Below are 27581 nucleotides of genomic sequence, written 5' to 3'. Positions count from 1 at the left end.
AGGTGAACAGTTAACACTGACCTTGAGAACTTCGATGCATATATCATGAGAAAGATCAAGATTGAAGTTTTTTAAGTGTTACGTTGTATTCAAAGTCATGCCAGCAACAAACACTGAAATCCAATTGATGTTGCCGACGCTGCCTGTTTACAAATTTCGCACATCATCAAATTATGCATGAGAAGTACATTGTAACCAATCTCTAAAATCACTATACATCCTCACGCAACATAACACACGTTACTCATTCCGAATGCCCCGTTTTCGTCCGATTTAATAATTTCATTACTCCTCCGATTATTCAATTTATTTCATTTTAATGGGACCTCCTCCAATGGAAAATATTATTGTCTCATATTTCAGTATTTTGTTATGAACCGTGCGGTCCAACCATGCTTTGCATAGTGCTACATCTAGCCGTATTATACGATCATATCGGAATAATTCGATGCAAAATTGTTATAATTAAACGGCTTTATTGCGAACAGAGAAATGAAATTAGTTTTTATTGTGCAATGGAACTAGACAATTTCGGACCACGAATTCAAATCGTTGGGACGAATTCATGATATTAATTAATTTTGTTTTAGAATATATCTAGTGAAGTGGTGGTATCATATTAAACAAATACTGAAATTTGTATGCAACCGAGCGTAATGAAACTACTAATTTAACTCGATTATAACATCGGAGAAAGTTTATTTTATTTATTTATTTTACTTGTATAAAGATAACGTATACGGTTGAGGATATAGTGGTGGTTATGTTAGGTGTATAATGTTCCTAACAGAAATTGAATTATTGATTTCGTGCGGCTAATTGAATTAAAACCCGACTCTGAAAACTTATATGTATTCCAGTTTGTTTTATCCAGTGGGGCCAGTTTTGTTTCAATTTATTTAAGATCAATAGCCGTATTACACGAGTTATGGTGATGATTTGTTTACACTATAAGCCCACCAAACCCTCCATGGCATTCGAGTTTATTCAACCCAAAATCATGTCCGAAATATTATTATTGCCGTATCAATAAGTAAACGCAAATCGTTTCAATTTTGCTGATGTTGGTTGGTTGGTTTGCCGATCAAAACCCTTTTCCATTGATATGGTCAATTTTGTGTTGTTTAACACGAGGATAGAGAACTTTATGTGCAAAATTAACAACATATTGAATGGTTTATGGTGATGGTTATGTGGTACATGTATTGTAATTGCATATATATGTTATATACGCCAGGGTATTGTTTACACAAAAATGAATGAAGGTGGGAACGAATAAATTGGAAAAATATTTGTAACTACTGGAGTGCTGTTCGTCAGAGAATATAATTTAAAAAATAGCAGCAGTTGTTGATTGAATTCTTCAGTACGACATGATTATCGTCGAATCTATTAGTTCTTTTGATTTAAATAGATTGAACAATTTAAACCAAATCTTTTACTTCACATTTTTACTTAACATTAATTCTGACATACGTATAAGACCACATTACTGGGCATATTTTCGTGAAATTGATACTTGGAAATTCTCAACTCTTGAAAAATCTAAAAAAAAATCCTGAAAATAGGTCACATTAGCCAGAGCTATCATTTATTATTGTCGTCGCTGTCGATGACAAATGATAAAGTTATGTCGATCGATATTTCATAGTATTCAAGAAAGAGCTAAATTGATGTAATCCTTATCGGTCTGGGAGAGACATCTGGGAGAGACTCTATTGCTCGCAAAAAAAATCAAAACGACAGACAACCTGTTTCAGACGGCTGTCATCTGTTATCGACAACGACGGCAAGAATAAACGACAAGCTCTGACTGATGAGATCTTATATAGCAAAAAGCATGCTTAAAACAAATGAAGCAAAAGATTTCTGAAATATATGTCTGAAAATCGTTGATCAAATGAAATAATGGTTTGAATTCATTTGTTATCGAAAGACAAAAATAATGACAAACTCTGGGTAATATGGTCATTTATGTGGTAAAATGCATGTTAAAAAATTGAAGTACAAGATTTTAATTCAACAGATTAAATAGTATTTTACATGACTAGGGATAAAAAGATGAAAAGTAGAGTTTTCGTGTGAATTTTGTTGATCCGAGGCGAAGCCGAGGTCAAGAAACACACGAAAACGGGACTTTTTATTTTTATCCCGAGTTATGTAATGGATTTTACATGCTGAGGGCGTCGAAAGAAGTGCTTAAAACATGAAAAGTACGGTTTTCGACGCATGTAGCATGTAAAATACTTTGATCGATGGAAGTAATAGACCCGATAATAATACTGGTCATATGCTTGCCGTCACAGACTTTTGATCTAGTTTATTACAGTAAAAGAAAGTTGCAGGGTCTTGTGGCGATCATAGATTGCTTTTAGATTGAATTCAACCCAGTAGACTCTGAACTTGATTATAAGTACCGTTACGCTGAAGAAATAAATTTATTTTGGTTGTCTAAGAATAAACAACGAGGTTCATTTCTTACCCATAAATTTGGTTATATTTTAATAAAATGGAGCGAATATTAGTTGTTGAGAACTGTGCTTCGATTTGAAGAAACCAGAGTTCAGATCCAGCTTTCCATAATTGTGACATTTTGATTTGTACGGTATTTGCGCGAACTCTGTTATCAATTTGTGCGTTGGGTGGTAAATCTCCAAAAATCTCATCATCGAAGATGTTATCATCTTGTTGTCCTTCAGCCATTAATGTTAACAAAGTTTGGGTGAATTAAAAGGTGGAATTTGTCCTCACTCATAGATCGGGACAGCAGAACAGTTGTTATCAAATATTTATTAGACAAAGAGACTAATTCCAGATTTAAAAAAAGCGTGGAAGCGTTAAATAAAGTTTGGTAAGAAATGAAACTCGTGGTTTATTCTTAGACAACCAAAATCAGAATGAATTTATTTCTTCAACGTACACAGTACTTATAATCAAGTTCATAGTCCACTCGGCTGACTTCAATCTAAAAGCAATCTATGATCGACACAATCTGACACCTTATTTTTGTCGTTAACAATGTCAACAGATGTTTAGCCCGATCTTAAAATCTAACGTCAAACGTCACTTATTAGCCCTGCATTTTTTACCTCTTTAAAAGTTTCCAATCGCAACAAAATGACGAAATAACTTGAAAATGGAATGAAGACGAGACGTTAGAGAAATTTTGAAAACACAAACAGACATCGCACATATGTATATGATCTTTAACCCCCCAAGTGAGTAGAACTGATAAGAAATGCTTAGTCTCATCTCGAATTTCAAGTCAGTTCGTTGGTGTTTTTCAGTTAATACGTTTGGTATTTTAGTAACGTGGTAACAAGTAAAATAAATTCAGTGAATCCTTTCTGCGTAGTTATTTCCTGAAAATCCATATCCGATTGTTGTAAAAGACACATATTATCATAGTTTGTAGTGAACGTACGGGTGTAGACTTCAGGATATATGATTTAGTGGGACTTTAGTATTCGGTATTGTGTTTCTAAATAACGTGGAACGAAGAAGACTTTTCATCATTTCATAGTGATTGATCTCAACGGAGACATTCGAAATGTTTTTGTGCAAATCTGTTTTTGTGCAAATCTTTAAACTCCTTTAAATGTTTAAAACCCTTTTTACCAGTGATATGATGTGGCTCCCAGTTTGAATGATTTTTTTTTTCATTTACTTCCCAATGAGAGACAACATGAAGACAAAAATTCTCTCTTGCGCATTTTAATTCTCTCGCGAAAAGTTCAACGGAAACTTTTGTCAGTATATTGATAGCGATACTATACTATTGGTGCACTAGACCGACAGTCTGGAGACGTTTCATATAGATTATGTTTGAATGAGTAAATGATTATGACCGTTTTGATGACGTTTTCTTCTACTAAAAGATCAAAGATCGTCCAGCAGAAATATGTAAATGCGGCTTAGAGTGGTTTGCGGCTATTCAACTGTTATAAAAAAAAAAGTCAAAAATAGACGACCTACACTGGCTAATGTGATGTTACATAGCAAAATTAACGTAAAAAAGAAATTACGTAAAAGATTTCGCTTCAACCAACGTATTGAAAAGGGTAGCGTTAGATCAAAGGAAGTAATAGACCAAATTATACGAAACATCAAACTTTAAAAATTATTAACCTGTTACAGACGGCAAGCACATGACCAGTATTTTATCGGGTCTATTACTTCCATCGATCAAAGTATTTTGAATAGGTTGATTTCAAATCTTGTACTTCAATTTTTTTAACCTCCATTTCACTGTATAAAAAACCATTTTATCCAGAGTCTGTCATTATTTTGGTCGTCGTTATCGATAACAGACGAATAGCCGTTTGTGACAGGTTGAGGTGTCGATGCTTTTGATTATATCTTTCCTACAGGAACCTTTTTTCAAAAATATAGGACAGCATTAACTACCACAAATGTTTTAACTTTTGACAGAAATTAGTTTTGGTTGCAGCAGCTTAACCAGCTCTTAGAAAACTGAGCAGTTTATAAAAATTTCGTTAATCTGTTCACTTTTCGCACTACAACCAAAACTAATTTCTATTTAAAGCTAACACATTCTCGGTCGCTATTGCGGTCGTACATTTTTCAAAAAGGATTCTGATGAAATTTTATTTCTGGTGATTTTCTTGATCCTTGTTAATAAATTAATTATTGGGATATTCTTCGGTCAAAAATTAAAAATGATATACGAGACACGCAAATGTAGGCCACACCGATGCCTCCTTAAAAGATATTCCAATATAAATGAACATGACGGATCTCCTAGGAAAGTTCTGTCATCAATCAATAAAGAGTTCGGTGATGTTTTTCTTATACTTCGCTCGAATAACGTAAAGACTCAGTTATATCAATCATCCGAAATATCTGTGATAAATCCTAGTCAATGTTTCTAACTAATAATTTAACCGGAAAAATGTCTTCGAACTCATTTTTCCGCTCTATGTGATAATAATTGCAGAGACATAATTTGGAGATGCAAAAGTCACAATACTTTATCATCAATGATAAGATCGAGGTTGAGTGGATAGCCGAAAATCGGTTAAAAGTCACCAGTCGTTTTCAATCAATAATAACTTGTTATGTCCCAGTAAAGACACACCAAGTGTACTGGACGTAAAACATTTTCACTCTTAAGCTGAATGTCGACCGGAAATTTTCAGTCAACCGACAAAAACCCCTTACATCTCAGCTCGTCCGTGTGGCTTGTCAGAATCATAATAATTGTGTGTGGCTTGATGTGAACAATATCGGCTACTCAGACATACCTCGTTGTCATAAAACATTATTTTTGATCGAAAATGACGGATGAGTTTAGGCCTTTTTTCGGCTCTTCGCACTGGATCACAAATTTGATTTTTTTTTTGTTCAGTGAGAAAAGAATTATTGTCCAATTCAAATTGACATCTCACTGACAGCAACATATGATTAGGACACTTTTCGAATCTATTACTTGAATTGTTCACACCGATTTCTTCAAGCTGAAATGAAATCTTTTACTTCATTTATTTTGAATCGTATTTTGCTATATAATTCATAGGTAGCTACTGATATTCATTTATTTATGGCCGTCGTTGCCGATAACAGATGATGATGTCGTCTGAGCATTCAAAACTATTCACACTATCAGCCGTTGACAAAATTTAGAGAAAAATAGCAGGAACATTGCTTATCGAATCAAGGAAATTATAAATTATATAAACAATTGACGACTTGGTACAATGTTTGAATAGATCCAACCATAATAATACCACAAGTTTATCATCTCCTGTTACTATCTATGTATATATGTGTAGAAGCCAAGCCCCTTTCTTACCGCAACGAGTGTTTCTTTAACATTTTAATTCCTTATCAACGAATACGACAACAGTAAGAGGAATTTTGGTAGACCGATAAAACATCTACAAAATTCAACTTATTGATTCCCTTGGGCATTCGACTGCCCAAAGAAACGACGACGTAACTAACAACAACATAATCAATTTTAATTCGGATTTAGTTTCGAGATATTAAGAAAATGATAAAAACATAATCAACAAAAATGTGGAAAAACGAGATGCACATCGGAAAAGACCGAAAAAGTGTACACAACATTTCGACAATGCTGGCTATCAGTGTATTTATATTATCAACATTGTTTGTCCCATTCAGCGAAGCGGAACAACGTAGTAAGTGAATTTTGTTGTAAAAAGAAAAATTGTATCGATAAGAGCGTACATTCATGAACACAGATGTTGGAAAAGGTCAGGCCATGACTCAATGTAGATAATTGCATTTAATGGCAAAGTGGTTGCCATGGTGTAAGATGTTATTGAATCAAAAATTCTATCAATGGATCTTCGTGCAATTTGTTGTTAGTTGACCAGAATGAAAGTGGCTCCACACAGATAGCAATATGGACGTAGATCTTAAGCTTTAAGGGATTAACAGTACAAGACCGAATCTCTTTCCGAAATTAAAATGTAATTCCCTCAGTAATTAGTTTCCTTCATCCGCAAACCATTAAATCCTTAATTAAAAATCCAAAAATATTTCAGATTTGGTGACGACATCTGTCATTATTAGAGGGGAAAGCTTTTTTAATCTTTACTCTGATCTATTCTTCATGTTTTCTGAGTTTATTTCGAACCGTTCGTTACAGAGAAAAAGAACCCTCGAGGGATCAAAGGTGAATTCTAATTGCAAATTTAATGGAAAGCCGTGAGTCCACTTGCGACATCTTACCAAATTTTTTAGTTCTGCAAAACCTTGTTTGTGGAAATTCGGTTTTAAATAAAAAAAGAGGATCGGCTTCATGCGAGAGAAAAGAACGTGATCCCTTTAAATATATTCTAGACAGAATGAGGCTTTGTTAGGTCTAGGACGGTTTTTGTTTGCGTGGCTTTCTTTTCTAATGAAATGATCGGTCTAACCAAATCATTCAAATTGTTGAACGGAGGACGTTAAAAAATGTGAAGTGTTTACAGACGAGAATTCATGTCACTATTATCATATTAATCCCAATTTTCAACGACAGAAGATTTGAATTTCCTTATTCCCGAGCAGGGAATTACAACGTAATCCCTCTCTGAATTAAAATCAAACAATCAAATAGTTTATAAGCACTCACAAACAAAATTCCCTTTTTCGTGAAGGCAGGGAAAGTGTGGTCGGAAAATAGGGAGACGAGATTTGTAGATGGCCTTTTTTTCGCATGAATGTAAAATCCTGGTCGTCCTTCAACCAATTAACACTGTGAATGTTATTTTCGGCATTTCCCATTTCTACTTTCACTTTTCGTGACGGCCCGTACAACTCTAGGTATAACATCGATCTACGAATAATTTTCACATTTTACACAAGAATTTTGTACACCAGAGAATCCCCAACAGCAACAACCCTTACGGCAACCCATCTTACATTATTTATTATCGAAAATTAGAGGGTGATTTATCGAAATGTTGTGCTATAGAATGAAAAATTGAGAATTTTATTGGAAAATTTCTCTCACACAAAAATAAAATCGTAAAAAAGTCTGTGCAAAATCGTTTACCGCTTTCGGGGGTATCTGTAAACATATTTACGGAGTGAGGTAATAAATAATGAAGTCCAATAACAATGTTACCGCTTACTACTTTCACTATCTCTCTGATAAATATCGTTCAACCACCCCACCATCATCGAAATATTTTACTGAATTTTCATTCGATTTTTCAGATCCAATGAAAAATCCATACGTATGCGGACGACCGGAATGTTCTACTGATGGGAATAAATTCAACTATGCACACAACATGAGATACAAATACAATTATCATGTCCATGTGCGATCAGAATTTTCCGGGAGCGGAGAAAACAGTTCTGATGTGTACATCTCGGCAAAGCTTTTGCTTACATTTCCCAGCAAATGCCAAGGTGTGTTATTAGTGCAGAACGTTGAGCTGAGGCATATGCTACCGCCCGAAAAGACTGACGAAGTGGAAACCGATTATTATTTCGACTATTCCGAAAAGGAGGATCTGTCATTGCATCCGAAAAGCTCACAATTTGGTGCAGACATTCAAGAGCATGAATTGAGGTACAATTGCATTCGGTGCATTGTCTCTCCACATTCAAAAACGTTGCGGGAAAACTTATTTTTTTTCAGATTTGCTTTCCACGACGGAGTCATTGGCGAATTGTGTCCGGATGAAGCCGAAGAAAATTGGATCGTCAATTTTAAGCGAGGCATTCTGTCGTCCTTGCAAAACACAATGCAACGGTTCGATGTGGATTTTAATAGTACGGAAAGTGATATTTCCGGTACGTGCGACGTAGCGTATTCGTTGAGCGGGGCGGAGGGAACCAGTTTGATCATAGAAAAGCGGAAGAATATCGAATCGTGCATCAATAGGTACAAGACGAATTCGATTCTGCAAACGACGCCGTACGATTTTCGAAAAGTAAAGAAAACATTTGGGATTTTCAAGTGTTGCCTTAACTCACGGTTGTCTGCTTGTTTTACAGAATTTTGCGATTTGGCCGCTTTTACGATCGCAGAGTTCTTGCAATGTAAGTGAATCGATGGAAAATGTAATTGTACAGTCGACGTCAGTGAAATTTAGGCTGTTTTTCAACTGGTCCACTCATACAATTAAAACAGCTTTATACAAGTGAAATAGTTACACAAATGGTACTGGTAAAACCGTATATATACGTAAGAGCAGTTTGGTTCGTATGACTGGACATGGTCAAGCTGAAAAACAGCTAAGGCAAATTCATGACTAAATTTCACTGACATCGACTGTACAATCACTGTACATCACCGACGCAATTTTTATCTTTAAATTTGTGTTAATCTGCCCTTCCCGCCAGCTCACCATCGACCACAATATCTACAAAAATGTGAAATGCTACGAACGCCATGTACTCGTCCCCTTTTCAAACAATCAAAGCGGAGCGGCAACTGAGTCATTCATCGAACTGAAACTGACCGATGAGGAGGAATACGAACCGTCCGGCTTTGAAGATGAAAAGGAAATCAAAACCAGATCGCCGCTGTTTTTCAATCACTATCCGACACCGAAACCGACACACAATGAGATCAAAGCTTCGCGTGAACTGCTGCGACAAATGTGCAAACTTGGCTTTCCGGATATTCAACGGGATTTTATCGATGCGTTCACGAAATTTCTGCAAACTGCTAGGCTACTGTCGCACGAAGCACTGTACCAATTGTTGTCGCGGGGAATAAGCATATGCGAGAATGGAAAGTACGTTCAATGTGTTGGCTTTATAATGAAACTCATTCGAACCTATTGTTAAGCATAAAGATTTGGCGAAGTGTCCACCACCCTGAGAGTCGTTTATAATCAATAAAGAATAAAATACGAGAAAGAAAACCTCGTCCCATAGAAGAATTAACGAATTCAATTTTTACCCACAAAATCCTCGTTGAGGAACCCAAAACTCAGATACAGTATTCTAGGAGAGGACATTGTAAGATCTTCCTTTTGAACGGTATGGGTCTTCACTATTTTTAGTAATTGGGTAATGTTCACTTCATAAAAGACGTCCGTACTGACCTCACTTACTTTCGTTTTTCTTATACCTTTAGCATTGTTTCTCCAGTTTTGTCAACCCCTTTCTCACCCTAAATCTGGACGTCTTTCATGGACATCCCTTTTAAAATACAAATTTCACTCACTTGACTCACTGAGATTAAAAAATATTTTTTCTCTTTTACCCAAAATTACACAGAAACCATTTACTTGAGAGTCTACCATACATCGGCAGTACTGCATCAACACAACTGATGCGCGATCAAATTGTGAAAAGGGCAATTCCAGACGAAATGGCCAAATCATGGCTCATATCTATGTCATATCTACCAAGGTAAACAAGAAATCGCCCGAGAGATAACACCATCGCAAATCTAACATGATTCATTCTGCGCATAGGCCAAGTGAAGACATCTTAAGCATTGTATATAGTCTGATGGAATACGGAACCGACCGAAACGAACCGGAGTTTATCTTAGCAACGACAGCCGTCGCTCATACATTCTGTCGCAACCATTTGAACTGTAAAAAGTCACCGGAACTTCAACAAATCGTTACATTTTTGGAGAGTAATTTACAACTTCATTTGGATAGAATTGGCGATGATTCAACTGGTCAAGAGAAGGTAATTGTTCATTAAAATCTGAAAGGTTACGAGAGCAAATATCCACCGATTGTATCGTTGCGTAGGCATTGATTCTACTTAAAGGTATCGGCAATGTGGGAATACTGAGCAAGGAATTCGTTCGGCCTTTTCAAAATGTTGTGCTTAATGAAACATTACCGACGGAAATTCGTCTTCAAGCGGTTTATGCCCACCGTAGATTGGATTGTGAAAGTAACAAGTAAGAATCAAACAATTTCTTAATTATTTGGCCCAGCCGGGTGACTAGAGCGCGAAATTATTGTCTGTCTCGATGTAATCATTGTTCCTCCTTTTCGTTTAAAGTAAAAGGCAGTGGTATCGAGGCTGGGAACAGGTCAGATCAACCTGAATTTTCCTGAAATCTGATTTGACCTGAACCTGATTTGATAAATTTTGAGCTAAACTGACCTGAATCATATAATATAGAAATTAGGTCGACTTATCAGATCAGGTTTCAGATTTCATCAGTTAGGGCCGACCAATACTGTTCGATGCACACAGATCAGTGGATCCTTTGTCATAACCCTGTCATCATTAAATTGGTCAGGTTACAGGTCGATCTATTTTTTTTACAATTTTGTATGAAAATTACTGAAAATTGCAGGTCAACCCCTAACCTGACCTGACAGGTATCAAACATTTTGGTTCAGGTCAGGACACGTCTCTTCACAAAAAATACCTGACCTGACCCGAAACAGGTCATCTAGTCTTTCGACCGCAGGTACCTTTAAAATCTGTTACTTCATTGGTTTGAACAAGCTATAAAGAGAACGCTGTTCAGAGTTCGCCGCTCATTCTTGTCACAGTTGTCGATAACATATGATTTCTAATTGGATAATTTCATGACTACGGCGGTTGCGAACACATTAATTTCTGATGGATGTCTGATACGACTAAAAATTTCATTTAATTTTCGAGTCAACTTGTCCACCTGACCTCCGACCTAAAGTATTTGTGGATAATCTACAAGTTTTTTCACGTTGACTTTGAGATTCGATTTTTTCTTCCGATCGCCTGTCGCTATCTCTAAGTCATTAGCCTGCTGCGAAGAGGAAAGATTTGTTAACTTTTCATCTTCACTTAACAGATCAGGTCAGTCGAGGTTTTTGTTTTTCAGGTCGAATCAGATTTCGGATTAATTCAGGTCAGGTTAAAGTTAAACCAATCAGTATCAGTTCAAGTCAGGTTCAGGTAACAACCTGACCTGATTCCGAGCCTTAAAAAGTGTCCAAGCATTTGTAGGTTTGATAGGTCTTTCTACAATCTCAATTGGCAAATATTTCGATTTTCAGAGACTTCTTTCTCGAGATCTACGAAAACTTTGCAGAGAACACTGAAATACGTATAGCATCATACCTACAAGCCATGCAATGTCCCAATTACATAGCAATCAAATCGATTAAGTATGTCTTGAAGACGGAAGAATACAATCAAGTCGGATCATTTGTATGGTCACATTTAACCAATTTGGCAAAATCATCGTCTCCGGTACGAGTCGAAGCGCAAGGACTACTGCTCGATCATGATCTGGGCACCAAATTCAAATTGGATCTGCGGAAATTCTCTCGCAATTTCGAGAAAAGTATTTTCTTTGACGAATACAATTTCGGTGCCAGTTCAGAAGCGAACTTGATCTTCGGCACGGAATCTTATGTACCCCGAACGGTTTCGTTGAATTTTACGGCTGATCTGTTTGGTGAGTCGGTTAATCTGTTTGAGATTTCAGCGAGAATGCAAGGATTTGAGCATATGATCGAGAAAATGTTCGGACCGAAAGGACCGTTGAACACAGAGAAATTTGCGGAACATTTCAAATTTCTGAGGAATTACTTCAATAAGATTCCAGTTGTGAATAGAGACGACAGTAAGTTGCTTTCGAAAGTGTCAAAACTAGGTTCTTAATTGCTTAACCTTACAGTTGAGAATATCGAGAAAATCAGATTCAAACGGGATGCGGTCTCGGCAAATGACGATGATGAAACTCCTAATGATCAAAAAGGCGCCATTAGTACAAGCATCCGCGACCTGGATTATAAATTAAAGTAACCACGAAACCCTCCAAACTCCAATTAGTATTTGTAACGTCTCCACCATTGAACAGGTACAACTTTAATGATCCCCGCGCCTCGTTCGGATTGAAAGTATTCGGAAATGACATCAAACACTTCACTCTACAAGGAGAAGCGAATGTGGCACAAGCGGTACTCCAACACAACCCCCTGAATTACATTAAAGAAATACTGTCGGGAAAGGAGATCACCTACACCAAGTCTGGCGTGTTCCTCGATGCATCGTATGACGTTCCACTAAGTTCCGGTCTACCATTATCCATTCATGCATTTGGTGCGTCGTCCATCGATTTACGAATGTCCGGCTACTTTAAAGGACCCGACTTCTGGTCGACATACAAACTACACGTCGAGGGAAAGCTTAAGCCAAGTGTGTCGGTCGATGTGATTGGAACAATGCAATCGGATTATTTCTACGGTGCAACTGGTATACGCGTGAAAAGTAATTTGTATTCGAGTTCATCGTACGATACGCAATTGAAAATACGAGGCGCAAAATTGGCCTCGGTTCAATTCAGCTTACCGCAAGATCGGAACGATATTTTCAGTGCCAGGTCCGAGATGTTGGTTTTACGTCACGATCAAGACATTGTGCAGAAGGGAATCCCGAAACGATACTCCAACTCGACTTGGTAAGTGCTAATTTCTGTTTGATTCTTGGGAGAAAGCTCACAACGTACTGGCTTATGTCTAGAGACTCGAGGGAGAATGTATCTAAATGTTTAACTGCAAATTGTAAACGTTTTTCCAGTACCTGGCCATTTATTGACCGTGCACTCGGCCTTAAAGTATGCGCTGAATACAGTTTACCGGATGTGAGTAACTCAACGATTCAACTACCAAGTTTAATATTGACTGGACCGATCAACTTGAACATCCACCTGGACAAAGCTGACCTCACAGCCAAAACATTTTTGTTCGAGTATCGGTCGGAAAACCGCACAAATGGCTCGGAAACATCGTTCGTGTTCCACACTCCCGATTCGGTGATCCCGCGAATTTTTAGTGCCAACCTAACATCGGGTGCTCAGAATTGGGACGTATCGATGTCCTTCAGGAATGGCGACTTGGTCCATTCTGCGTCGGGAAAGTATCGAAATACGTCCGACGAAGTCAAGTTTGAATTCTACTTAATGCTGGACGGTAAGAAAAACTTTGAACTGGAGGCTGGCTACAATAGATCTGTTGTGAAGAACGGTTACATGTACTATCCGGGAATCATACTTAAAGTGAATGAAGACAGAATTGCCGGCGTGTCAGGTACGCTAAAAATTACGGGAAAACGGAATATTGAGCAGTACGATGTGAATCTGGAGTTTCAAACGAAAAAACTTCGGGCACAACTGACCGGTCACGTTATCAATACGGAGGCTTCAATTGAGAACCATTTAATGTTACAGTATCAGGTGAGATATGCAATCGTGGTGTTGCACCACAGACATTCCGTCCCTTTAAAACCAGGTCAGTTTCTAAAGTTAAGTTTCGCTTGCAGTTTCTGAATCACAAGGTCGAACATGTTACACTTGACTGTGAATTAGCGAATCGAAGCAAAGATCCGACAACAACATACCAAGGATCGCTGAAAGTAATATCGTCAGCTTATCCTAAATATAATTTCGGAACCGAACTGGACTTCAAGAAGATAGAAGGACATTTAGTCACAACCATCAAGTTCAACAATAACGATGCCAACGTAGCCGATGAGCTGAACACAATGGTGCTAACGTTCAACTTTGCTAAAAGTGAAGGCGATCCCGTTCGACACATTGTTTCAAAGACATCCGCATCAGTTGCTCTTCAACGGCCCAAAGGACCTATCGATCTTAAATTCAAAATTATGTGAGCATGCGACTGCTGTTTGGTGAAAAATTAGTCGTTAAATTTACAATGAACTTACAGGCACGAAGAGAAGATTCACCGGGGAGTCGAGCACAACTTTTTCTGTGTCTTAGGCTATGCGCCACAGAAAGAAGCGAAGGCATCCTTTTCACTGTACCGAGCAAGTCGTTCGCAACTGATGGTTCATGTGGCTATGAACGTTACAATACCAGACTTTGATTCGTGTGCTGCTTCCGTCAAGATTTCAGAGAAAGCACGCAATGACTATAATGTTAGTGTGTGCATTTGAATGCAAAGCCGGGCGAGAGTAAAATTCGAATTTATCTTTCAGATCAATATCAACGGTCGCTGGTTCTCCGGACATTCCATCAGCATACAGGGCGTTTATCAGGACAGAAGTTCAAACGTGAAAACGTATCATCATTTGAAATTGTCCGTCATGAGTCCATCGTTCAGCGAAACAAACGTCGATCTGCGCTACTGGAGAGATGAAGCTGAACTTCAGTTTGAAGTGCAGGCTGACTACAATCAACAACCGTACGGAGTGTTGATCAAATTCTCCGAACGTATCGAAAACGAACAGAAAGCGTTTGCTCAGATCAAATTCCGCGAGAAAGTTTATTCGATATCGTCGAACTTGATGTACGGACCGCCGAAGCAACTATTTTTGGAAATTCATCTGGACAATATCAGAGATTTGCATCTAACCATCCGGGGTGTGTCGAACGAGTTGAGGAAGGAAATCGGATTCGAAATACTGTGGGACGCCAATCGAGATCCGACGCAAAAGTTTGCCGTTTCCGTCGAATTTAACGCACCACGGAAGCGAGTGTATGATGGCAATTTTCAGTTATCCTATCCCGAAAGGACGTTCAGCGGAACATTTGATCTCGATGCGTCCACAAGGGAATATGCGGGATCGGCCAGATTCAGTTGGAGTGCTTATGAATCGATTGAAGTGAAATTACAGGCGGGCTCGAAAATGGACGATGTGAAGGATGTGTGGGCATTCATAACCGTGAGCACACCCTTCGAAGGGTGGCGAACCAATCAATTGAACACTGGATTTTACTTCCATGACAATCACTTTTTGACCAACGGATCACTATTTTGGGCCAATAACCAAAAGCTTGCCCTAGCTGTGTTGGCAGACTACAAACATGTCAATCCAATTTTCAATCTGGAATTCAGATTTGATCTTAACAGCACGATCAAAGACGTTCCAACAGCTAGTGTACTTCTGAAGCATTTCCAAGACAGCAAGAAAATCGACACGGAAATCAACATTAGACATAAGGTGAACAATGCTGGCGAAACAGCTCCAACGGTTTTTGCAGCAAAATCCGCCTGGTTGATGGACTTCAATTTACATTACAAAAACGTGTCGGGCAAAGTGGAACTAGAATCACCATTCCAGGGATACAGAACCGGTTCGTTGTCGACCAGATTTTCCATCAGCGATAAACGGGAATTGAATGGCGGAGCTGATTTGGCCATCGAAGATAAACGATTCACGTTGGCCGTTCAAGGATATGTGAAAAAATTGACCGACAATATGCTGGTGGCGAACATTACCACTCCGATCAAGAAATTTAAGACCATCGTGGGTCGGTTCGGCATTAACGAAAGGGAACGACATATTGTGGCTGAAATAAGGGCTCCTGATCGAGCGTTGGGAATTGAGTTGCTCTTTGCAGTGAATGCAGTGGCGGATTTTAATACGAAATTCAATTTGGAATTGCCGATGGAAGGACTGGAGAAAGTGACTGCAGTCGCAAAAATGAAGCCGGAAACTGTCGAGTTCAAGGGATGTTGGGATAAAATCGTGCTAGGCTTTGAAGGCGTATGGAGGTAGTGCCATTGCCACACTTATTCAATAATCAATTCTTTACTTTAATTTCAATTGATTTTAACAGGCATGCCGGCTTAAATGACTTTGAATATTCTTACAAAGTGTTCACACCGCTGGCAAATCTAACCGAAAATGGTGTCGTCATTAAGCACATCTATAGGAACCGCTTTGATTTGGACTCTGAATTGTCGCTGAAATTAGCGTCTTTCAATGTAAGTTACCGTAAGAGTCCCCATTGAGGCGTCCGACACGAAACCCATTTGTTCTACCACTTTTGTAATCTAGCACAAGAAGGGCTAGAAGGGTAGGTTGGGCGTACCTGACAGATTAAAAATTTGACTTGTCAGGCACACCTAACCAGCCAACGAAAAACTTTTAATATCATTCCATGGCCTTTTGAGGGACTTAAAGTACCATTCAAAAATGATATTGAAACCTTTGTCTCCCCCAAACAGATTGGAATCTTGGTCAACGGTCAACCGAAACCAAAAATCTTACGCCAACTAGCAGCCTCCAAAAGGGATTCGCTCTACAGAAGCATATTGCGAACCGATGAATACTTAGGCACTGAAGAATCTGAAGATTCTGAAGAGGAATCCGAACCATATGAAGAAGACGAAGAGGATGACAGTTACGAGACGTGGAATTTCAAAGGAAACATGGAGCTGTACACATACGTGTGGCCGAAAATCGAAGGTTTCATTGATGTCGACGAAATTGAAGACGTTACCGTCGGAAGTGGAAACTTAGTTCTGCCGCAAGGGGTCGTTAAGTTCAAAGACTTTCTCTACTATCCCGATTTTCTGACGATACGAAATACGTTCGAAATCGACACTCCCTACGAAAAGTTGAAGGAAATGAGAGTAGTTTATCATCACACGGCAGAGCTGGGCGCTCACTATATCAATGGTATGAGCATCGAGTTCTTAAGCATGGCAGAAAGGAAGGAAATCGGATTCGCTACGAATTTTACTTACTCAACTGGTGACACTGAATTGCGGAACTATGATCTTGGCGTTGAGGTTAAGCTACCTTCGAAAATCCTACCCAAAATTGACTTGAAGGGTAACGTTGAAATCGACGACGGTGTCTACCGTGGAAACATTTCGGTGAAGACAATCAATTCACAGGTTTCGTTGGCCGGAAATTTTGAGAAAGATGAAGGTTACTTGGATACTGATCTAACGTTCAGTCTGATCGCTCCAGAGGTGCCACAGTACCTATTGAGAACGTTCTTGAAAAAGGACAAATCTGAAATTGAAGAATCGCTGAATTTCGGCTACGATCTGCTGGAAAATGGCACTGAAAGTACGTTACACATTGACACAATTTGGCATGTCGATGTGCAGCGTGATCGTTATGTTAAAGGTCAGTGCAAGATTAAGACGAATCTGGTGCCAATTAGTTCTCTGGAAACATCTGTTCTGTTGGAAAGAAAAGACCAGCTTAGCATGGCCAATCTTATGTTGATCTATACAACCGATGATGTCGTATCGGACTACCGGGCTCGGTATTCGAAAAACGGCAATGCCGTCACCGCGGAGCTAATATCACCTAGCCGAAATTTCGGAAACATATCATTCGTTGGGCAAACGAGCAACACCGGCGTTCCTAACGAACTTCAATTAACGGGACAACTTCATAAGAACTATCAAATGTACAACGTTGATGGCATTGTTCGTGTCCTTTCCGACATTCCACTCGAAATCAATCTAACGATGACTCCGCTGAACAAACAACAAATTCCGGCTAGGCTGCTTTACACCTATGTATATTCCGAGGAGACCAAAACGCAAAATCTTCACTTCAATTTCAAGGAAGACGAAACATTTGTTCAAATCGATGGATCAATGCAAACATTCCACACCAAACATTGGCTGTATCAACTTTCCGTTTTAACATCAAATGGAATTCTGTCGTCCATTCCCGATTCAAATAGAATCGGTCTGAACGTATCTTCGACACCGACTGGAATAAATCAATTGCAAGGCAACTTTCTGCTTGAGACTCCTTGGAATCATTTGGGCATCGATGCGGTCAAGGTGAATACTAAGATCAAAGCAACAGCAACGTCTGGCGAAACTCATACATCGTATGCACTATCGCCTATTGAAGGAAAGAGTATCTTGTCATGGTCTTGGATTCCAATGGAAGATATGCACTTTGCTATCGAAAATTCCGTGGCGACAAAGCACGATCCACAAATTCAAGACGAGCGCCCGAAGTTGCTGAAGTGTGGTCTCAAATACTTGAATCCCAATCGTAATCGTCAACGTTTAGCCTGTGGCGCTCATGTGAATGTTAACAACGCTTGGCAGCTGGAAGCAAATGGTTCGCTAATGCATATATCGAATGAGGATATTGGCGTGAACATCCAGCTTCGTTTACCGAAACCCATTGGTGATCTGCATAAGTTAAGCGGTCGATACAGAGGTAATTTTGGAACGAGTGATCCGAATCTGGATGTCAGCTATGAGGCTAAGTATGAAGCTGAGGAATCGAAACGACATTTCGCCTCCAGAGGCCAGTACCGCAATGTCACCGATTTACAGGGTTTGATTCTGGTCGAATGGGGTGATGATGTTAATGAAGATGTCATAGAAACGAACGTGCAAATGTTGCGTAAAGAGCAGAGAAGAGAGGTGTCTGCTCGACTGGTAACACCTCTGTACTCCGAGGACACGCTATTCGCAAGTGGTTTCTTTGATCGCCGAGATCCGTACTATTTAGTGGCTGGACACGTAAACTATCCCGCTTCCCGACAAATTGTCAAAGGTGATGTGGCTTTCGCTGCATTGAGCGACATGAAAGGTTTTGTTAATACAACGACACCGTTTCAAAATTGGACGTGGATCCATGGAGACTTTGACTTTACCACAACGGGATCCAAATCGAGGCGCTATCTCAAAGCTACTTGGCCGAATGATACGTTCTCGTTCGATTTGCACAGTTACTACACATCCACGGGTCTATTGAATCGTAACCTGAATGGAAACATCAAACTGGACTTTCCAGTTAGCACCCGACACTATGCAAATATCGACTACAATCTGAACACAAGTGAATCGGTTACTACGGGAGCGTGTACCATCGATTACAACAGTAAGAAAGTGTTAATCGGTCAATACAGCTGCAAGACCGAGTCTAGAGCCGGATACGACAAGGATTTAGTTGACATAACACTGCAGAACGACTTCAAGCCGATCGGGATCACATACCTTCACGTGGCACAGAACACCGGCATTGATTCACCGCACTACGATATGAAACGTGCTGAATTGTTTGAACTAGGTAACACTGCCGGGAAAATCAACGTAACCGGAGAATTTCACATTCGCTCCACATTGACCGGCCAGGACTACAAGGTAGTTGCTATCCATCCGAACCGAACAGTTATCTTCACATCCGACTTCGATATTCTGGACAGTACGTCGAAGCAAAAATCGAGATTAGAATTGGCACCGAACGTGTGGATTGCCTACGATTTAGTGGTGACGAACGAGACTAGACTGGACAACGATTCACAACGATTCACATTGGAATTGTCCTATCCGAAAAGGAATCTTTCAGCGGAAGGATGGTACGCTGTGACTGATAATTCATTAGACTCGGATCTAACATTCAAATGGGTGAAGAACGAAGACAAATCTGAAGAAGAGAAAGTTGATGACTACGACGAATACGTCGATCCGGATGCTATTGACGACTCTAAGCCGCGAATCATGAGAGCCGCATTGCAGTGGCGTAATGAACCTCTGCAAGGAATCGATAAACTCAATCAAAGCGCCGTGTTTTCGATTCGTCATCCATCGTTTCAGCAGGATGTCACATTCAAAGGATCTCTTTACCAAAGTCCGATCGATTTGATAAACGCGAATTTGATCATCAACTACTGTGAAGAACCAGATCATCTGTTGACGATGGCTGCTGTCGCTAAGGACCTGACTTCATTCGCTGGTTATCGCAATTACACTTTCAGCATTCTTGGTAAGCACGAAGCGTCGAAATTCGATTTGAGCGTTGAAGGAACAGCAGGAGCTCAGCCTGGTTTGTACGAGATGAACAGCAACGGAAAATACAGCCGCGATTATCTATCGCTGCAAGAAGGGCTACTGATGGCTATGCTTAATTTACGCTCGAAGGAAATACTCTACGAGAAGAGTTCCCCGTTGGAAACGTTTAAACTGTGGGCCAAAGGAGACGGGCAATATCCGTACCTGACGATTAATGGATCGCTCGAAAACACTCCCGACGAAATCGATTCGGAAGGAACATTCTATGTGAACATCGAAGAAAAACTTGTGAAATTGGCAGTGAACATTACCCGAGACGCGAGTCAAAATTTGCTAATGCTCGGCTCGATACCGGATGCCAGAAGTGCATCGTTCGATTTATGGAGAGATTACGAAGACATCCGTGTGGTAGATATTGCGTATTACATCCGAATGAATCATTCACGCTTGATCAGCAGTCAATTGATATGGAGACCAAAAATGAAAGCTGAAGTGGGCGCTAAGCTTCAGAACATCACGACATCGATCTACGAAAAAATGTCCAAAAATATCGACTATTGGGTAAAGACACTGTACACTGAATCGAAGGACACTATAAAGGGAGTCTGGGACATGGCTCAGCCACATACACAAGTCTTTCTGGACGACGTTGGGTAAGTAGCAACGCAACAACTAAGTTTGTTCACCTAATGAAACGAATGCACCTTTCAGAGGACTACGTGTACTTCAAGAAGACATCGAAGAGTTCCGACTATTCCTCAACCAATCCTACGAGGCCAACGATTTCTACGTAAAAACTCTGGTTAACATAACAATGACCATTCTTGACGAACTAGCCATTCGTGACCACATCGACTCGGTGCCGAAAATTATTAGTGAAATGTGGCAGGTGCTCGGCAATTCTGGCAAAGCCCTGAACAAAAGCTTCGAATGGTTGGTTGAGTCCATTAAAACGTCCTACAAAAAAGCAGTTGAATTGTTGTCGGGTCTATTCAACGGTGAGGCTATGGTACATTTGTCCGCTTTGATGGAAAAAGGTGTGCAGAACTATGACAAATTCGTGAAGGATTTACACCTGACGTTCATCAAATATGTCGAAAATATCTGGACAAAGATAACTCAGTCGATTGTGGCTTATTGGAAGGGAATTCTACATAAGCTGGAACCGTCCATAATGCGACTATTGCATTACATAGAGACGGTTGCCTGGAATATCAGCAAGGAAGTTTTTGGTAAATTTTTCCCTCCTCTCGGCTCATGATGTCCCTAACAATTCAATTTCTTTTCTATCTCTTCTGTCCCAAAGATTTCCTTTATCAGCGCACCAACGAACTAACTGGAACGCCATACTTCCATAAAGTCTCCAATTTCACTCAAGACATCGACCGATTGTACCGCGATCTTGTTTCCAACGATGCCCTAACCAACATTCGCAAATACTCGGTACTGGCTTGGCAATTCTTCAAAGAAAAGTATTTCCGATTGGTACCATTCGGCCGAGAACTGAACGACGTCGTGACCGAACTGATTGCCGAACTGAAGAAGCTACAAAATCTCGAGGCCATTCGTTTCGTTCAAAATAAGATCAAAGAAATACAAGAGAAACTCGACTGGTTTGCTAAGGAATTCCAAGTGGAAAAGAGGACGAAACAACTGTGGATGATGATCATCAATAAGATCAATCACTACCAAGAAACGGCGCTACAGGTTGAGGACAAGTACCGTGAAGCGAAGACTAAATTCATTTTCAATCCGGACATTGGTTTGATGAGTTTGGAACAGAAATTGCCGATGTCGTGGCATGCGTTCAACGAGACGCCAAAGTTCGAAGAGATCAGAGAACTGAAGATGCTGTACGACGTGCAAGAATTTTTCGGCGAACAGAACTTTTCGGCATACAACATCTACGCTATGCTGGACTATAAGTCCGTTTTGAATACAAAGTCGCTATTGCCACCGTTCAAATGTAAGTCTGAGTTAGAGTCCGACCGAAGAGACTGACGAACTATGATTCTTTTCGCAGCACATTCCCTACTTATTGGATCCAGACACTACATGACGTTCGATAACAATTTCGTTTCAATGATGAACAACCGACATTACATCATTGAGCCCAACTTCAAGCAGAACGATTGTTCGTACCTACTCGCCCACGACTTTGTCGATGGAAATTTCACAATTATTCTGGAACCATCCGTGAGTAGTTCTTTCGTTGGTCCATTTTACCTCCGATAGAAAAACGATTTTTCTTTCCAGATAACAAACAACAAAAATGAACTCGTCGCTACGCGGAAGCTGACCATCATAACCGAGGGACAGATACTTGAAATTGATATCTTTGAATCGGTAAGGGCGGATGCGTCGAAAATAACAGTTAGATAAGACTTAAACAATCTTTTCCAGGCAATTCGCATTGGTCGCAATCTTACCTCAACTCTACCAGTTCAAATAGGAGACTCTGTGATCTACCGTGTAGCCGAAGCCGTTGTTGTCAAATCGGCCAAGGGATTCCATCTCAACTGCAACATGAAATTCGACATTTGTTTGCTCGAGTTAGATGGTTGGTATTTCGGTAAAACGGCTGGTCTGCTGGGCAACATGAACAACGAAGTGTATGACGACACTACGTTAATCAGCACATCAAAATTGGAGACGCAATGGGCGTTGAATGCTTGCCAAGAGAACGAACACATTAGCAATGCAAACGCATCGCTGGTCGTTCTGAACACATGCGACGCTTTTTTCAAGAGTAAAATCTCCGATTTCGTTAAATGTTTTGCGATTGTTGATCCGACACCGTACTACTCGATGTGTTTGGACCTGGGTGCCGATTCATTTTTGAATGCCATCAATGATGTTGATGTTATAAATAAGGGCGTTTGTACGGCCGCCTTAGCGTACATGGAGTCGTGTGCTGCACAAAATGTTGCATTGAGAGTGCCAGTCACATGCATTCAGTAAGTGGTAGGGACATAATAATGGGATAACATTTACAGATTTTCTGAATTTCAGTTGCAATTTAATCAACGGATCGTACGTGCCGGAAGGAACGTTCGTCAATTTCAGTGAGCAGGATGCACCGTCCACAGCAGACATCGTATTTATCGTTGAGGCTAAGCCATGTAACAAGGACATTGTCAAGACGAAAAGCATGAGTTCGGTCGTTGTGGCACTGGAAAAGGAACTGAATGACATGAAAATTAAGGACAATCGGTAAGGAAGCCGACGAAGATTTCAACCAATTTTTCATCTGACCAAATCTTCACAGATACGCTGTCATTGCCTATGGAGGTCTGCCACCGTTTGATTCACCTAGAGCCATTGTGTACAACAACAAAATATTCTCGAACAGCAGTCAGACAAAATACTACTTCGATCACATCAAGACCGGCAACAGTAACGAGAGCGATACATTCGAAGCTATTTCGGTGGCACGAGATTTGATCTTCAGAGCAGGCGCATCAAAGACTTTTATTCTACTTCCGTGTAACCGTTGCAATGCTTCGAATATGAAGGTTCGTGGCAGACTTCGTTACACGTTTTCCCAACTAATGTTCCGAACGACTCTGGTTCGGTCTGACCGGAATGCGAACCTGATTTCGACTCGAGCCTCAACTAAGATTTAAAAGATTTGACGCGAACTTGTCATGAACTCGAAATTTGCTATTTTCGACCTGTATGGTTCTACCCGAATTTGACCTGATCTAACCTGAAATAGTTTCAGGTCAGGTGTGGGTCAAACCTGGAAGTAAAAGTTCAGGTTCGGGTCGAAAAAGATAATTTCAGGATCAGTTCAAGTTCGGGCCGAGCCTCCAAAATTAGTTCAGGTTGAAATCCAGTTCAGTTGAATCTGAATTGAAACAGGTCAACCCGAACCCGATCCGAGCATTAGTTCCTACTGATGTCCGAACTCATTTTGAATTTCCTTCCATTTAACAGTTTGACTACTCGACAATCCTGCAAGTCTTGCTGGAAGACAACATCCCTCTGCACATTTTAATGGATCAGGACTTTTCGCCGAGCAACAAACGAATTGAACGAAATCTGTTCGGATACGATCGAGGCACTGCTTACACGCAAAAATTCCTGAAAGAGCAAAAACCCGAACCGGAACTATTGAAGCAAGTCAAACTACCGAAAGATGTACTGGGCGAATGTATGCCACTGGCAATCCAGTCAAACGGATCAATTTTCACGGCTAGGAAACTGAAACCACTGAGCAAGGCCGGCATTGCGAAGAAATTCTCGTTGGTATTCGGTAGACGAGTGGCAAAAACAGCTGTTCCAAGCACTTGCCAAACGTGCGAATGTTCGGGACATGACACTGGTATGGCGTACATGAGCTGCACAAGCTGTAATAATCCGAATCCGTTGGCGTTGGACGACGGATTCAACGAAGACGATTATTTGCCGTTTATGCAAGAGGGAACTGACTTCGATTGGGATGAGTCGTTTGAAGAGGAGTCTGATTAAGGTTCTAACGATCGACGACGACGACGTTGTGGACGACCGTCGTATGTGGAGGAGGAGTAGTTTTTAATTTATTTTTTACTTTGTACGCAAGTAGTGGAAACGAAATAAATTTTTAGAGAAATTGGTAATTGGATGTGCGCAAAATGTTGACCAGAGAACGCAACTGTCTTAACTCATAGTTGTGGACGCTCCTTATTAAGTGACGATAATGTATCAATAACTTACCTTCCGTTTGACAGTTCGAAAATTTTGCAGAAAATTTTGAGACCAGAATTCGACGTCATAATTCACTGTACTGACCGGACAGTCCTATCCGCATTCGACGCAAATACCAATTCAAATCCAAGGTCTTGCTTGATACTCGGACTTTTTATTAATTCTTGTATGCTCCTCGTATCACAAACCAATGAAACTTAAACGAAATAGTAAGCCTTCCGGGCAGTGATGCCATAATCGCCAAGAGCTGGAGCCAGATCCTCCATTGTCAGTGTGTACTTCTTTGTTGCTTTCGGATTCTTAGCGGATCCATGACTGCCCGAACTCGGTGCATTGCTGGTTCTGGTTTTGCAATGCTGTAGGGCATCGTTGGCCACGTCGGATATGAACTTTTGTGCAGCAATCGATATGAGTCGAACACTGAAAAATGGGACAACCGAAATGTTACTAAAGCGCCTGAATGGTTGAAATGTAGTTGAAGTTACATTCGAGGATCAGACGTTTCGAATCCCGACGAATTCAGATAATGTGACGTAACCGCATCGGGGACCTAAACAAAAGAATTTTTTTGTTGTTGAAAAACTGTAAATTCGGATCCAAGTTTTACAGTTTCTGATCGTACCGTAGGAGTGTAGTCTTCCAATTGGACCAAAAAATCACTTAAGATTTGTCCTTGGGTCCGTTCTTCATTCGTTGTTGCGACAGCTCGATGGATTCCAAAGTTATCGCCCATTTTTATTTCGATTGTTAGACACAAAAACAGGGAGTCCGAATGAATCAGATGAAAGTTTACGTGAAGAAAACAGAAATGACGACTAAATTGTTTACATGAACGAATGACGTTTGTGACGTTTGAACCGATTGAATCATTTTGACAGAATGAATATATTGGCTGAGTTCTTCATACTATCGGTTCACAAAACAGACGGCTATTTTTAAAATTGACTGTGAGAGCGAATTGAGGGACTTGTCAAGCGTGAAAAAAAAAAGGAAAACGAGCGAATTTTGCGTTTGACAAGATCTTACCCTGGTAACTAATTCTTAAGCTTTAATTTGTTGCTTCAAATAACGTAGTGGCAAAGAAACATGGACCACGAACGTTTCAAGTCAAACGGTAATCGGTCAGGTCAAAGTTTCAGTTCAAATTCAGGTCATTTATGATCTGAAATTTAACTGTCTGTCCTAATCGTTTCAGGTTGAGATGATCTATTCCCGTGAATGTAACTCAAGAATTCACCTCAGAGTTTGAATCACCGTTTGAATTGGCCTGTAAATACGATATCAATGCAGTGGACAACAACGGGTTATGGGTCAGAAATCTTGCGTAACAGCCAAGTAGAACATTTTAGATTTTGCAATTTTGGGTGAATTTTGATTTGTAATGATGCCACCATCATATTTTCTTGTGACGCTTGTGACTAATGCTGTTGCACCCAAAGTATATAAACCACTGATCAGTGGTTTGTATGCTTTGGTTGCACCTGCCAAAGTATATAAACACTGAAGGTAATGCAGACCCTCAACGGATCAGAGAAATTACGGATCCAAACTTTCAGGTGAATTCATTTTCGTATGTTGTCTAACTTAGACTTGTGCAACATGACGGCCCTAAATACTTCCAATTTACCACTAAATACAACTTGGCGAAAACGAATTTTATATGTGTGCAACATAAAACCGCTAAATCGTTCCACATTCACCACTAGATGCAACTTGACGCAAAGGAATTCAATACGTGTATAACATGACGGAGGTAAAATTCACCTGCAAGTTTGGATCCGTGTATAACTGCGGATTTTCATTACCTTCAGTGTTTATATACTTTGGCATCTGCTACGTTTTTATGGAATCGAATTCACCTCACCCCTACCTGCAACTTGACGCAATCGAATTAAATTTGTATGCAACATAAAGAAACAAAAATTCAACTGAAAGTAGGGATGCTTACGAAACCAAGGCTGTAAACTTTGGGGAGGTCACGCAGATAGATACAGATACGCAACTGACACACCACTTGGCGATAAAATGGCGGATCTCATACATACAATAACCTACCTTCAGTAATGATTCAGTTATGTACAAATATCTGAATTGTTCAAGCGTATCTAATAAAATGATGATCTGCGTGATCATCCCAAAGTTTACAGCCTGCGAATATATGAAATAGTGTTATGATGAAAGAGAAAGAAATATTTTGACAAGTGCCTCAAGACAACTAATAATACACTGGTCTTCGGTCCTCTCGCTCTCAACGTAACATGTTAAAAGAGAAAGCAACATTTTGACAAGTTATAATTAACTAGTCTTCGGTTCTCTCGCTCTGATCATAACAGTCTATAGATTGTGGAAATACATCTGTTCGAAGATTATTTCAGCTGTCTCAAAACGTCATCCATAGGGACATAACCAAAAATTATTGTTGACAAAATGTTTAGAAAAGTTTTAATGTTATAGGTTTGTTGCAAGGTCATTTCGAAATGTCAAATTTTATCCACAGAAGGCAACTTAACCTCAACTTTCAGGTTGACAAAAATTTTAACTGTGTGGATGAAATCGGCGTTCGTGTTGTCAAAGTTCGGCGTTACATGTATTTGGAACAAACCTGTGGCTCTGTGGATGCTCTCGTTCGTTTTCGGCTTGTCAAAAATCATTTTTACCGTACAATGGAACAAACCTATTGTTATCGTCAGCAATGAAAGTCAACACCTATCATAAGAGGTGAGTTTGTTTAAATGAAATCACTATGTCCTCCGTTTTGTATGAACATGGAATATCCAATGAAAGTAAATGGATAGGTATGGCCAAACGTTCAAATTTGTTCTAGCCGGAGCACATACGGATTTGCATGGCGCCACCTCAAACGAACTCATTTCTAGTGCAAATTTCCACTAGAAATGAGTTCGTTTGAGGTGGCGCCATGCAAATCCGAATGTGCTCCGACTTGTATGGACTGGCCAT

General features: G+C 39.9%; 2 protein-coding genes across 5 annotated transcripts; one reads left to right on the top strand and one right to left on the bottom strand.

Moving 5' to 3' along the window:
- Positions 1–3254: 3254 nt before the first annotated feature.
- LOC119078457 lies at positions 3255–24535 on the top strand. Of its 4 annotated transcripts, none has more exons than XM_037185993.1 (26): positions 3255–3315; positions 5996–6164; positions 7693–8053; positions 8123–8417; positions 8482–8526; positions 8830–9227; positions 9715–9849; positions 9915–10140; positions 10206–10360; positions 11454–12025; positions 12080–12203; positions 12263–12862; positions 12982–13636; positions 13723–14069; positions 14130–14340; positions 14401–15920; positions 15986–16133; positions 16377–20587; positions 20646–21166; positions 21241–21900; positions 21958–22130; positions 22191–22280; positions 22338–22891; positions 22947–23147; positions 23203–23449; positions 23874–24535. In XM_037185993.1, exons 2-26 carry the CDS (start codon positions 6038–6040, stop codon positions 24405–24407), a joined length of 13110 nt encoding a protein of 4369 aa, XP_037041888.1. In that variant the 5' UTR covers positions 3255–3315; positions 5996–6037; the 3' UTR covers positions 24408–24535. The 4 variants fall into 4 exon arrangements, with proteins under 4 accessions (XP_037041888.1, XP_037041886.1, XP_037041887.1 ...); XM_037185991.1 differs by having other exon boundaries at positions 3268–3470; XM_037185992.1 differs by having other exon boundaries at positions 3274–3322.
- Positions 24536–24757: 222 nt separating this feature from the next.
- On the bottom strand, positions 24758–25462 carry LOC119078486 (transcription initiation factor TFIID subunit 10-like). Its single transcript, XM_037186043.1, has 3 exons — positions 25246–25462; positions 25109–25173; positions 24758–25043 (listed from the first exon to the last, which is right to left on the bottom strand). The coding sequence occupies exons 1-3, from the start codon at positions 25354–25356 to the stop codon at positions 24821–24823; spliced, it is 399 nt and encodes a 132-aa protein (XP_037041938.1). The 5' UTR covers positions 25357–25462; the 3' UTR covers positions 24758–24820.
- Positions 25463–27581: the final 2119 nt, after the last annotated feature.

Source organism: Bradysia coprophila, unplaced genomic scaffold (genome assembly GCF_014529535.1).
Source record: "Bradysia coprophila strain Holo2 unplaced genomic scaffold, BU_Bcop_v1 contig_297, whole genome shotgun sequence".
NCBI lineage: Eukaryota > Metazoa > Arthropoda > Insecta > Diptera > Sciaridae > Bradysia > Bradysia coprophila.
Note: the sequence above shows the minus strand (reverse complement) of the source record. Positions and strands in the feature narration are given on the sequence as shown.